At 42.5% G+C, this 13,834-nt stretch overlaps 1 protein-coding gene across 5 annotated transcripts in view; it reads left to right on the top strand.

The window, feature by feature from the left end:
• The window catches only part of CORO6 (coronin 6), a 773,484-nt gene that overhangs the window by 743,326 nt on the left and 16,324 nt on the right, over positions 1–13,834 (top strand). For all 5 annotated transcript variants that reach the window (XM_044054466.1, XM_044054464.1, XM_044054462.1 and 2 more), the window contains 2 exons: positions 11,757–11,814; positions 12,762–12,992. In XM_044054466.1, coding sequence (XP_043910401.1) covers positions 11,757–11,814; positions 12,762–12,992 — 289 coding nt within the window. The remainder of the gene's footprint in view (positions 1–11,756; positions 11,815–12,761; positions 12,993–13,834) is intronic.

The following is a 13,834-nucleotide window of genomic DNA, read 5'->3' as shown; positions in this document are numbered from 1 at the left end:
GCAGCCACAAACATGCACACATGCTCACACCTGGAAACGCTCTGCCTGTCTGCTAAACTCCCCAGCACTTTCCTCTAACACAGTCGGGAAAGCACAAGATTTTGGCCATGGTCACTAATTTGGGCAGCCAGTGTAATTTACACAACCAAGTGAGTCTTTGAACAAATTGGCTGCATAAAGGCCATACCTCAGGCATTGCCACGGGAGAACACATGGCTATATACCCCTGCCATAAATAAACTGTACAACAGAAGGAGGAAGCTACTACATGATAGAGCAAAATCCCTAATAGGGAAGGCATCTCTGATCAGTACTACCAAAAAATTACGGTCCCTCATAAAATCCTCCAAGGCCAGCTTCGAGAGAAAAATTGCACAGGACACCAAAGACAATCATAAGGCTTTTTTCAGTTATGTTAGAAACCTGGGATGCAACTCCCAGACTTGTTCTGAGTTGATTCTAAACGACAAAAAATACACTGAACCCACAGACATTGCCAATATCCTGGCAGACAGGTTCAGTGCAAACTTCTCCACCCCCTCGCCCCCAAAGGAGCAAGTATCTATCCCAGCAGAGGGCTGCCTCCCAAACATCTCTGATGCTCAGGTGAAGGCTGCCCTCTCCAAAGCAAAAAACACTGCTTCCTTGGGACCAGATGGCGTCCCAGGTTGCGCCCTACATGAACTCCAAGAGGAACTAATCCCTCGAATAAAACAGCTATACAATCTCAGCCTCACTACAGGATATGTGCCCACAGAATGGCATACAGCAACAGTGGTCCCACTCCACAAAGGTGGAGCCTCTACGAACCCTGGAAACTATCGCCCCATAAGCCTGACTAGCTTAGTCTGCAAGGCTATGGAGAGGATCATCATGGAGCTCATAAACAAAGACATTGGGGACCTACAGACACTAGATCCTACCCAGTTCGGCTTTGTCAAGGGCGGATCCTGCCTTTTGAACCTGGTTGACTTCTTTGAAACAGTCACCAAGGCCATAGATGAAGGGAAGGTAGTCCGCACAGCCTATCTGGACCTTGCAAAAGCATTTGACACAATACCCCACTCGGGCATCATAGATAAGCTATCCAGCTTAAATATAAACCCCTATGTCACCAGATGGGTCGCAAACTGGCTCAAAGACAGAACCCACAGAGTGAGAGTTGCTGGAGCCATGTCAGACTCGAAACCGGTCACAAGTGGCATCCCACAGGGTTCTGTCCTGGGACCACTCTTGTTCGGTATATACTTTTCCAAGGTACAGGCAAACGTGGGAGGACTATGGCTCACCAAGTTCGCAGACGACTGCAAACTGGGCGCCATAATCAACTCTCCAGCTGACACAAACATCCTTCAAAAAGGTCTCACAGAGACAGATAACTGGTGCCAGAGCCATGGTTTAAAGCTAAATGCCAAAAAATGTATAGTCATACTCTTTGGCAAAAACAATGTGCCCACAAATTACCACATAGGTGGAAACCCATTAAGTACAGAGAAAGTTATTAGGGACCTGGGGACCCAAGTTGATAGCAATCTCTCCTTTGAAAACCACATTGCCAAAGTGGTTAGAAAGACCTTCTACATAGCCCACCTCATCACGAAGGGTTTCACATTTAGATCAAGAGAGGTAATCGTGCCCCTTTATTCATCCCTCATCAGACCCATCATAGAATACAATGCCCCTTTTGGGATGTACCTTACCCGACACCTGCAGCAATTAGAAAGATCCCAAAAGTATCTCACCAAGAGGATCAAGGGTCTCAAACAGATGCCATATGCTGCTCGGTTAAAAAAACTCCAGCTCTACTCAGTTGCATACCGCTTACTTCGAGGCAATCTATGCCTGACATACAAAGCTATGTCAAATCCAGAATTAATGGACATGCTCCACCTCAGTAAATCTAAATCCCTTAGAGCCACACGCTCGAGGGACTTGAACCTCAGCACAGAAATAAATAGAACTTGCTGGAGGGACAGGTTCATAACCCAGAGGCTCCCTTCTCTCTGGAATAGAATTCTAGTTCATGTGAGGCAGAGCACCTCACTGAATCTCTTCAAGAAGAATCTCGATAGGTGGATGGGGGATCATAGGTTTGTCCCAGGGATTACTCCCGTGTCACTATTAGACAGAGGCACAGTAAACTAAACCTTAAAAAGGGCACAGTATACTCAAATCAAGGGGTGGAGTAAGCCATACAGAATCGGGCTAGGCTTATAATTGCCTCAGGGCAGATAGCCTAGTATGAACCTATGAACCTATAATTAGCATGGGCCATTTCCCCAGAATGCAATATTAGCTTTTTCACTGTGGTAACAGCCCAGTGTGGTGCTGTACTGTGGCAGGGCTGTCTCTGAATAAGAAATGGTTGCTGCGAGGTGAACACCATGCATATACCTCAGGGTAATCTATCTGAATCCTACCCATATTCTTCAATTCTTATGCCAAGAATCCCTAATTTTAACTTTCATGCTTACGTGTTGCAGCGTGTTGATAATTGGACCTTTATAAGTTTGTTTACTTTGATTTTGTAAACTGCTGTCACTGAGTTGCTGTAATTTTGTAACTTAGCGGTTATTACCCCTGTGCACTACATTTATACTTAAGAATGTATTTATAGGTGTGCCTTCTTTGTCACATATTTACTCTTGTTGACTACAGTACATGTCAACACAAGACTATAAGAATTAACTATGGGGCTTATCTGAAAATACTAAGGTAGCAATGAACTATGTAATTTAATAAACTGGAGTGTAAGTTTAAACTAACTGTGTGAACAGAAGAGAGAGCCCTACAAGGACTACACTGCATTAAATGATATTTTAAAAATAAAATATAATGTAAACTTCCCCTCATGTTAAGGACATAATTTTAAAAGGGGGAGCATTATCTATGGTAAATTTAATTTGGATGGGGGCTAGGGGAGCTAAAGCCTCCTCATTAACAATATCAGCAGCCAGGCTTATCACTTTTAGTGGTACTGTGAATGCCAATTTCTAGTCTTAATTTAGCTACAAAGTTCCTGAGGCTCCAAGACCAGTCTAAGTGCTTTTTCGTTTATTTTCACATATTTTATTGCATTTGCACATGCCTATGCATTTTATATGTGCCTTATAGCTAATTTATCACATATGCACTTTTTTAAAGCAATTTACTGATTAACTGCATTTCATTACTGTTTAACTGTATTACATTGCTATTTACTGCAATTCATTACTGTTTAACTGGATTTTTTATACTGTGAGTTTATTAGTGTTTAACTGTATTCTTTCATACTCTGAGTTCTGTGTTTGTCTGTAAGTAGTATATTTGTGCTTTTATGTGAGTTTTACTGTGTTTTTAACCCTTACATTGAGTAGCATAGCCTGGATTCAGGTTTGCTGCATCCAGAGCTGTTTGTTTTTGCCTTCTGTGTTTCTGGCAGCCTTTTTGTGTTTGTCTTCTATGTTTCTGGCAGCTATCTTCTGCTGGTAGGGGCCTGTCTTTTCTGCTAATGAGAGTAGCAGGGCTGTCTGGACCTTGTCTGGCGCAAGCTGACTGGTAAAGAGAACAGGGGCTAGCAGGATTGGCTAGATTGCTGTGTTACTAGAATCTTCTATTTTTTGTGGCATTTAAACCCCATGTTTGGGCTTGGTTGAATCAGGATCTGCTGAGGTACATCACCTCTGGGATGTTTTACAAAATTCTTGAGCCTTTAAGACCAGTCTAAGTGCTTTTTAATTTATTTTCACTTATTTGATTGCATTTGCACTTACTATTATTATTTTTATCTGTGCCTTATAGCGAATTTATCACATTTGAACTTTTTTAAAGTAATTTACTGATTAACTGCATTTCATTACTATTTAACTATATTTTTTCATACTGTGAGTAGTGTGATCACCTAGTAGTACTCATCTTAGACCTTGCACTCTTTACCCCTTAGCTCTCTCTGTCCTCTCTCCCTCAGATTCTGACAAATATGGACGGACAATTTCCTACGGTTTCTCCTGCCAGTCTGGTTGTTATGGCCATCCTGAGACAGTGTCACAACTGCCTCATGTACATGAACAGCCCTCTACTACTACCACCGTGGAACACAATTTGTGAGAGATGTAATTACATTAAGAACCTAGAGTCTATGCTCTCTCCTTCAAAAGACAGTATATCTGGCATGGAGAAAGGTGTCAACACAAATGTCCTACCTCAGACATCACCCCCACCTGCACAACACACACCCAAATATGTGGTGGTCCTCAACAAAAACATACCCAAACAAAAGAGACCTCTGAGGCAAAAACATACGCAAACTCCACAGCCCACCACACCACACATCACGCATAGATTCATAGGTGTGTACTAGGCCAACAGCCCTGGAGCCTTTACAAGCCTAGCCCATAGAAGTGCCCTGGCATCATGACGCCATTAATTCCCAGTGCCTCTATCAAGTAGAGCCACTGGAGTGATCCCTGGGGTGAACTTTCTATTTCCCATCCACTCATCAAGATTTCTCTTGAAAAAGCCTAGTGAGGTGCTCTGCTTGACATGTATGGGAAGTATATTCCAGAGCATGGGCAGTCTCTGGGTTATGAACCTGTCCCTCCAGCATGTTCTGTTGATTGTGGTAATGAGGTTAAGGTCCCTGGAGCGTGTGGTGTGGAGGGATTGGGATTTCTTTAGGTGTAACATTTCTGACAGGGCTGGGTCAGACATAGCTTTGTAAATCAAGCAGAGATCGCCTCTTAATAGATGATATGAGACAGAAAATAGCTGGAGTTTTTTGAGTCTGTCCATGTAGGGCATGTGTTTAAGGCCTAGGATCCTCTTTGTGAGGTACTTTTGTGGCCTTTCTGGCTGTTGCAGGTGTTTAGTGAGGTACATGTCAAATGGGGCATTATACTCGATGATTGGTCTAATGAGGGATGAGTAGAGAAAGATGACCTATTTCTTCCTGGATCCAAAACCCTTGGTAATGAGATGTGCCACATAGAAGGACTTTCTGACCACAGTGGCACTGTGGTGGTTGAAGAAGAGGTTGCTGTCAACCTGTGTCCCCAGATCTCTTATAATGCCTTCAGTGTTCAGTGGGCTACCATCAATGTGGTAATTAGTGGGAACTGAGTTTTTCCCAAAGGGAATGATGATGCATTTCTTGGTATTAAGCTTAAGGCCATGGCTTCGACACCAGTCGTTGGTGTCAGTGAGGCCTTTCTATAGGATGTCTACATCACTTGGGGAGTTAATAGTGGCTTCCAGCTTGCAATCGTCAGGGAACTTGGTCATCCAGAATCCCCCCATGTTGACCTGGACTTCTGAGAAGTATATGCCAAACAGGAGAGGACCCAGGACCGATCCCTGTGGGACTCCACTTGTGACTGGTCAGCAGCCTGACTTGGAGTCTGCTACTTTCACACAGTGGGTTCTATCTGTGAGCCAATTTGCAAGCCACCTAGTGATATAGGGGTTGATGCCTAGTTTGGCGAGTATATCTATAATTCCTGAGTGAAGAATGGTATCAAAGGCTTTGGCCAGATTGAGGTAAGCTGTATGGAACTACCTTTCCCTCATCTACAGCTCTGGTGACTGACTCAAAGAAGTCAACCAGGATGAGCAGGCATGATCTACCCTTCACAAAACCAAATTCCGTGGGATCCAGTGTTTGGAGATTCCCTATATCCTTGTTAATTAGATCCAAGATAATGCCCTCTATAGCCTTACATATCAGACTTGTCAGGCTAATGGGGTGATAATTCCAAGGGTTTGTAGTCGCTTCCCCTTTATGGAGAGGGATGACTGTAGCAGTGTGTCATTCAGTATGGACAAAGCATGCACCTATTTTCCATTTGCATGGGTGGCATGAAGTTAGCCACCTCTGTTTTTAGGAGCCCAAAGTCAGCTTTGGAGAAGTCTACACACCTGTGTCTCACAGCCACTAAGGCCTAAACATAAACCTAACATATTAGTCATAGGAGACTCCATTATGAGACACACAATTGTGCTCCTCACCAGGCTGGCTAAGGAGAAAGTCATGGCTAGTTGTTTGTCGGGTGCTAGAATCTGCCATATCACACATACACTCAAGTATGTCAACAACAGGTGCTGTTATGACTCTGTCATAGTTGATGTTGGCATGAATGACTTACGACTTACCTCCTTAGACTATATGAAGAGAGACATGATTGAGCTTGCTGAATATGTGTCCCAGGCAGGTATGCCCTAGCCTTAAGCACTATTCTATCATCACCCAGAATGATGCCTTAATACAAACAGAAAATGATTAACTTTAACAAATGGCTTAGTTACTGGTGTCATTCCAAGGGGATCCAGTACCTGACAGCTTGGGAAGACATGATTGACAGACCACGATGCTTTGCTAGAGATGGCCTGCATCTGTCTCCCTTGGGCTTCAGGCTTCTGGCAAAGGCTCTTGCCTTCCCTACAGTGCCTTTTTTAGGCAATACCATGAGGTCAAAACTACCAACATGAAAATTTCATCAAAACGCAAATTAAAGGTCATGCTGCTAAACCCTAGGAGTCTAAACATGAAACTGCACTCATTGCAAGCATTCTTAGCCCTGGAAGATGCTGACATTTGTGCAGTCACAGAAACCTGGTTCAAAGATGTGGAGAACACCCCAGCTATACCAGGTTACTCATCCTATCATACATTCAGACCCCGTACCTTGGGCAGCAAAGCAAAATGAGGTGGAGTTGCAATATATATTAAAGACATACACACCTCCAGGCTGGTCAAACAGTGTGACTCACAGGAGGCACTCCAGGTGCAGTTAACAGTTGATAAGACCTGTATTCAAATCATAGCTAGTTACAGGCCCCCAACTTTGACTCAAGATGCCCATTCCACCTATCTAGACCTCTTTGAATCTATCAAGATTCAACCCTTTACCCTGATCCTGGGCGAATTTAACTATCCAACCATAAATTGGAAAAACTACTCACGCCAAAAGGCAAATGTCCAGGGATTCCTTGGTTTCGTCAATGCAAATGCCTTGGACCAGCTAGTCGACACCCCCACAAGAGGTTATATCTTGGACTTGGTGTTAACTAACATGAGTAACCACTGCAGCATCCCTACAGTTTCATCCTCCCTGGTGAGATCTGACTGCAAAGCCGTGACTTTCAAAGTCACCATCTCCCAACCCCCCCCCCCCCCCCCCAGCTAAAGTCAAACAAAAATAACTTCTCCAAAGCTGATTGCAACCTCCTGAGGGAAGGTGTAAACAGCTTCATAGCCCGCTCCCCTTCTGTAGGAACTGGCACAAATATCCAAACCTACACCAAAGTACTATATAAGCATTTATATACCTGCATGGAATCAGGAATACCCAACAGGACAAAATCCTCCTCCTCAAGGAAGAGTAAACCTGTCTGGTGGACATCTGCAATAAATAAACTGTATAATAAAAGGAAAAAAATTGCTGCCCAGGACCAAGGAGGAGCAGGTGCCTAATAGGAAGCAATCTCTCCTTTGCCTGAACAAGTAAATAAGAGCACCAGTGAAATCCTCCAAAGCAAACTTCAAGTCCAAACTGGCCACATCTACTAAAGACAGTTATAAGACCTTCTTCACATATGTCTGCAATCTAAAAAAAAACCCTCACATCTACTCAGAACTAGTGTTCAAGGACACCACATACACAAACACCACAGATATATCCAACCTGCTGGCAGACAGGTTCAATGAAAACTTCACCCCTCTGTCTCCCCCCATCAGTAAATCAGGTCATCCCCAGCATGTGACCCCCTCCCCTTATCTCTAGGGAGCAAGTTATCACTGCCTTCTCAAAGGCAAAATTACAGCCTGCATGGGACCCGATAACATCCTAGGCTGCATCCTACATAAACTCAGGGAAGAACTTGCAGCACCATTAGGCATCCTATTCAACCAAAGCCTGAGTACAAGCTTTGTCTCAGCTGAGTGGAGAACAGCCACTGTCAACCCCTTGCACAAAGGTAGAGTGTCCTCCGATCCAGGAAATTATAGACCCATCAACCGAACTAGCCTGATCTGCAAGGCCATGAAATAGATTATCATGGACCTCATTAACAAGGACATTGGCAACCTCCAAACAGTCAATCCCACAAAGTTATGTTTCATCAAGGGGAGGTCATGCCTGTTAAATTTGGTCGATTTCTTTGCAACAGTCACCAAAGTCATGAACTAGGGGAAGATGGTGCACACCTCCTACCTTGACCCAGCCAAAGCCTTCAATACTATTCCCCACTTGAGTATAATAGATAAAGTCTCTCAACTAGGCATCAATCCACATGTTACCAGATGGGTAGAAACTGGCTCACTGATAGAACCCACCTAGTCAAAATAGGGGAAAACCACTAGACCCATAACGAGTGGCATATTCTAGGAATCATTCTTGGGGCCTCTGTTGTTTGGGATATACTTTTCTGAGGTGCAGGCCAAAACCAATGGGCTATGGCTCACCAAGTTTGCAGATGACTGCAAGCTGGGCACTGTCATCAATTCCCCTAGTGATGTGGACATTCAACAAGAGGGTCTCATCCAAACAAATGACTGGTGCCAGAAACATGGCCCCACACTGAATGCCAAAAAATGCATCATCATCCCCTTTGGGGTGAGTGACATCCCCACAAATTATCACAATAATCTCAAGGTCCTAAGCATGCAATCGGTCGTGAGGGACTTGGGTACCCAGGTTGATAGCAACCTGACTTTTGACCACCATATTGCCTCTGTTCCATGGAAAGCTTTTTACATGGTCCACCTCATTAGGAAGGGTATCTCATCCAGGGACAAGGAGGTCATAACATGCCTGTATTCTTCCCTTATAAGATCCATTATTGAGTACAATGCCCCTTTCAGCATGTACCTCACAAAGCACATGCAGCAGCTGGAGAGACCACAGAGGTTCCTCACCAGGAGAATCCAGATCCTCAAACATCTAACCTACACAGATAGGCTAAAGCCCTGTCCCCCTATTCAGTCTCTTACAGATTCTTCAGAGGTGACCTCTGTCTGGCATGCAAAGCAATCTCAGACCCCACCTTGATGAGACTGCTGCATATCTGCAGGTCAAAATCCACTTGAGTAACCCACATGCGTGACCTCAACCTGGTATGTGACATTAATAAGACTTATTGGCGGGACAGATTTGTGTCCCAGAGACACCACCTTCTTTGGAACAGACTCCCTCTCCACGTCAAGCAGAGTACCTCATTATCACTTTTTAAGTCCAACTTAGATAACTGGATGGAGAACAGAAAATACACCACTGGGATTCCACCTGTGTCCCTGCTGGACAGGGGGCATCGGGTGCTGACTTGTCATTATAATTGTCTTTCAGCTCGTTTAGGGGTCACCACAGTCGAACTCCGGTCCACTAATGATTGGCAGTGGATTTTTATGGTGCCGAGTTGCCAGCCCAATGCCCAACCTTCAAAGAAGGCATGCCCATTCATGCACACACCTACCTGCATGTCTTTAATGTCACTCAACCACGGGGGGGACATGCAGACTCCACACTGAAGGCGCTCCAGCCGAGAATCGTACAGGAGAACCTCTTGCTGTGAGGCGACAATGCTAACCGCTGCACCACAGTGGATGCTGACTTGTCATTACATGGGCATAATTCTTGGCTAGTCTTGTAAAGGCCTCAAGGCCAATAGCCTAATAACTTCCTATGATCCTATAAGAAAACTGTAGCTACATGAAGTACTCTGCATATTTCTGTACTACCCAAATTGGTTCCATTTGTAAACTGACACCTGCCTAACATGCAGTATATATGGGAGGTCAGTGGTTTTGTGAAGAACAAAAAAAGGAGTGAGTTGTGTTACAGTGCCAGTAATGTTTCTTGGGGTCTTTTCATAGTCTGGACCATAGCAAGTAATTTACGTTTGTTTCCTGGCAGGGTTAAACCAGATATTGTGGGTAGGCAATGGCTATGGGGATTGTCTGTAGATGACATTAACAGTCCTGCTGTCTACTGTTGTAATTCTGGCTTTGCAGGACTAATGTGGATTTGAGTGAAATGAGCTACAGTATAAGCTGTGATTGCTGTTTCTATGAAACAGTAATGAATGAAAGTAACCATTATTATTATTTTTATCCTGGTAGGGTCAAACCAGAAATTGTGTGTAAGTAATGGATATGGGACTGTCTGTAGATGAAATGACTGGCCCTGCTGTTTGCTGTCATAATTCTAGCTTTGCAGGACAAATAAATATTTGGGTGAAGCAAGATGGAACACATGTACTGGCCACTGCTTGTGTGAGACAAAAATATGTTGTTAATATAACCATTATTTTTTATCACCTTCAGACAGTGAGGTGTACACAATTAACAAAGTGACTAACTGCTTGGTCAGGGAGTCTTTCTATGAATGAAAGTGATCTGCTATTATTTTGCTCAGTTTATGTAACATTAATCTGCCTGTTTGCAGGACTAATATGTATACTTGTGAATAGCAAGTTGGATATTTTTTTACTGTGGCAAAGCAATACAAAACTGTTTGTGTGGTAGGTTGCCGCATACCATTGCAAGACATATTAGAAAAGTAGTCATGGAAAGTAAATATCAAGTTTTGTAGTCATCTGCTAACTTATAGATAGTCACAATATATATATCAATTGGCTAGTTAATGCAATTTTGTTTTAGTACAGTTACTAAAGCAAATGTTTGGAGGTGCAGCTTAATATTTTTACATCTGACAACAAACACATTCAACCTTCCTCATTAATGTTTTGAGAGAATAAACCTACAAGAAGCTCTGTAAGCAGCAGTACTATGATATCTCCTTTTATTTTTTCCAGGCTCCTAATAAATGTATCCCCTGTTAGGATAGCTTAGTGCTTAGGGCACAGGACTGTGATACAGTACTCTATCACTGACTTGGATTTGCTCACAGTCGTTTTCTCTTGCATAGTGCATATGTGTGTGCAAATGGAAGAACCACCCAGTGACCATGAATGTAGATACTTGTCCATGAAATTCCTTAACTAGGTGGGCACTCCCTATCCAGGGGAGTTGACTTTTGATCTTGGGCACCGTGGAGTTGGGGAAATGGTAATCAAGCACATCATACTCTGAGCTGTACTGTTTTGTGATATACCCTTCAGTCCCCTTCCACCCTCTCCCATCAGACATGGGCCATTTTTGTCATAGAGCTGTCTACAATTGTATATTGTATTATAAATGACAAATATGAGGAGGCTGGTCCTCACACATTTCTTATCAAGAGTTACTTTGGCAGTGTGTTGTTGTCCCTCCCTTTCCCTAAGAAGAGATAAGAACACCGCTGACTATACCTGCCTTCTGTCTGACATTGACCATTCATTTCCAGGTCACTAACCGATCTTGTAGTGTTTGTAATAAGTTGCTGAAGCCCTGTGTCATGCTATCACATGGGCACATTTCCAGATATTTACTCTCTCTTTTGCTTTATGTGTTGGTTATCACGTTTTGGTGCAAACTTACAAGCTCTGCAGCTCAGTCATTGTGAAGTCATATTTAACAGGAGTTGGTAGTCCTATATAGAGTCCAATATCCAGATGTTTAGTTTCTACTTACAGTTTGGCTATACAGAGCAAGCATATAACTGGTCCCACTCATAAAATGGCAGTGTACAGTGGATAAATCTGGGCCCCACATACAAACTAAGGTGAGATGGGCCACAGTTACAGTTTGATTGTGCACAGCAGGTAGATATTGGGCATGAGCTGTTCAGACAGTACATTTGCTCTTGTACATTGTAAAGTATTAATTCTGTTTTTCCTCCCCATAGGTTTTACAAGCTACATGAGAGGAAGTGTGAACCAATCATAATGACAGTACCAAGAAAGGTAAACTGTTCTTACTAAAGAATGTTTCTTTTCCTGTTCACTTACTGCTAGATGGCAACTGTCTTCAGTGGTACACAATGCAAATCAAGTGTCAGGATGGCTGCAAATAAGAGATCTCTACAGGTTTATTCAAGTTGAAAACAGCTAATGTTTCTGCTTTACTGCAGTGACATCAAGAATTAAGTTCAGTGGTACAATTACTAGGAGAAACAGATTAACCAAAGGAAAATATTCAAGTGTTGAACTTTTAGAAATGCCATTAAGTTTTGGCCAGAACAAGGGATAGCAGCAAAATCAAGGGGCACTGCAAAGAAAATGTTTGTTTTTTTTAACTTCTTTCTTTGTTCTCTCTTCCTTCCTTCCATCTATTATTTCCTTCTTTTCTTTGTTCTGTTTTATTTTACCACTTTTCTCTGTTTGCTTTACACAGAGAATTATATTAAGCTGAATAAAAACATTAGTTGATATAGTTGCTAAGGAAGTGAAGCAAGACACGATGTAAACAAGCAGTGTATATGTACAGTGGAGATGTAAAAATGCTTCCAAATTGCAGTAATTTAATTTCTTTCATTTGTGTGTGTGTGTGTGTGTGTGTGTGTGTGTGTGTGTGTGTGTGTGTGTGTGTGTGTGTGTGTATGATGCATGCAAGAATGATGGAGTAATGTAAAAAAAAAAGAGGAGGTTATATTTTATTGCATTTCATCTGTATCAACTGTTCAATGTATTTTAAGCCATAATTGCCTTCTTGTGAAAACTTAGCTATGACAACAGACACATCAGTGACAAGCAAAGGATGATGGTGTTAGGGTGCAGGTGAGTAATTGCAGAAGGTCACATTGCAACAGAAAACACATTGTTTCATTTGAAACTGGACATAAGTAGTAGCTGCTGAATCTGATGAGGCCTACCAGAGGCTTTTGTAACCTGTGGTTCTTGTATATTTGTAGTCAGACCTGTTTCAGGATGATCTGTATCCAGATACAGCTGGACCAGAACCGGCACTGGAGGCAGAGGAGTGGTTTGCTGGAAAAAATGCTGAGCCTGTTCTTATCTCTCTCCGGGATGGCTACGTACCTGTGAAAAACCGTGAACTGAAGGTCAGCAAGAAAAACATTCTGGACAATAAACCTCCCCAGGGACCCCGGAGAAGCTACTCCACAACAGACACAAACTTGTCAGTAAGTATCTAATCATACATTTAGCTCTAGTATAAAAAAAAAAACAGAGGCACAGCAGCCAACAGACATTATGGGTGGAATATTTAGACACACTTCTATCTGTTAAGCAGTGGTAAATGTCCACATTTTTTCTTTCTTCCTTCTCCTTATCAAGTGGTGCCCTGAACTCCATCACAAGTACACCATTAAAGGGAAATGCATTTTTACTGCACCCTTTAAACAAGATTAGTCAACAAGTGGGAAGAGGGTTTGTGTGGAAGCACTTTTACTGATGCACTTCATGAGAGATTCAGGTGTATGACTGGTCGAACAGTGCAATTGCTAGCATGAGCTAATGTGTTATTCTGATTTGTAGGGTGACTTGTTTTATGTCACACTTTGTGAGTTTGCTTAAGTTTTAATTTGGAGTGTCTTACATAGCTTGAATTTCCTGGCAGAACTGTTTCTGTAGAAATCCTTTCAGTGAATATATCTTCATTTATGGAGTGACACATATTTGTTGGCATACTGTTGCTAACCTCTACAACTGGAGAAAGTTTTTCATCTCAACTTATTGAAAGGTCAGAGTTGATTACAATAAACAGCCCTTAATTGACAGTCTTCAGTAAGCTGTACCTGCCACCTAAAATAGTGCTTTTTCAGGGTTTTTGTATTTTCATTGTGTTTGTTGTGTGAAGGTAATAAGTTTAGTAAGTTGCAGTTTCTGTGCAGCTCGTAGGTTCACAGTTGTATACTAGGCATAAAGTCTAGATGACAAATAAGAGCTTAGCCATTCTAAGGTCAGTACACCAAAGAAGTATTAGGTATTCCAATCAAGGAAAGCCATACAGTATATTCCAGAG

The sequence above is a fragment of the Protopterus annectens genome, chromosome 13.part0 (genome assembly GCF_019279795.1).
Source record: "Protopterus annectens isolate FY-2018-M chromosome 13.part0, PAN1.0, whole genome shotgun sequence".
NCBI classification, from domain to species: domain Eukaryota; kingdom Metazoa; phylum Chordata; order Ceratodontiformes; family Protopteridae; genus Protopterus; species Protopterus annectens.
This window is presented reverse-complemented; position numbering and strand designations above follow the sequence as displayed.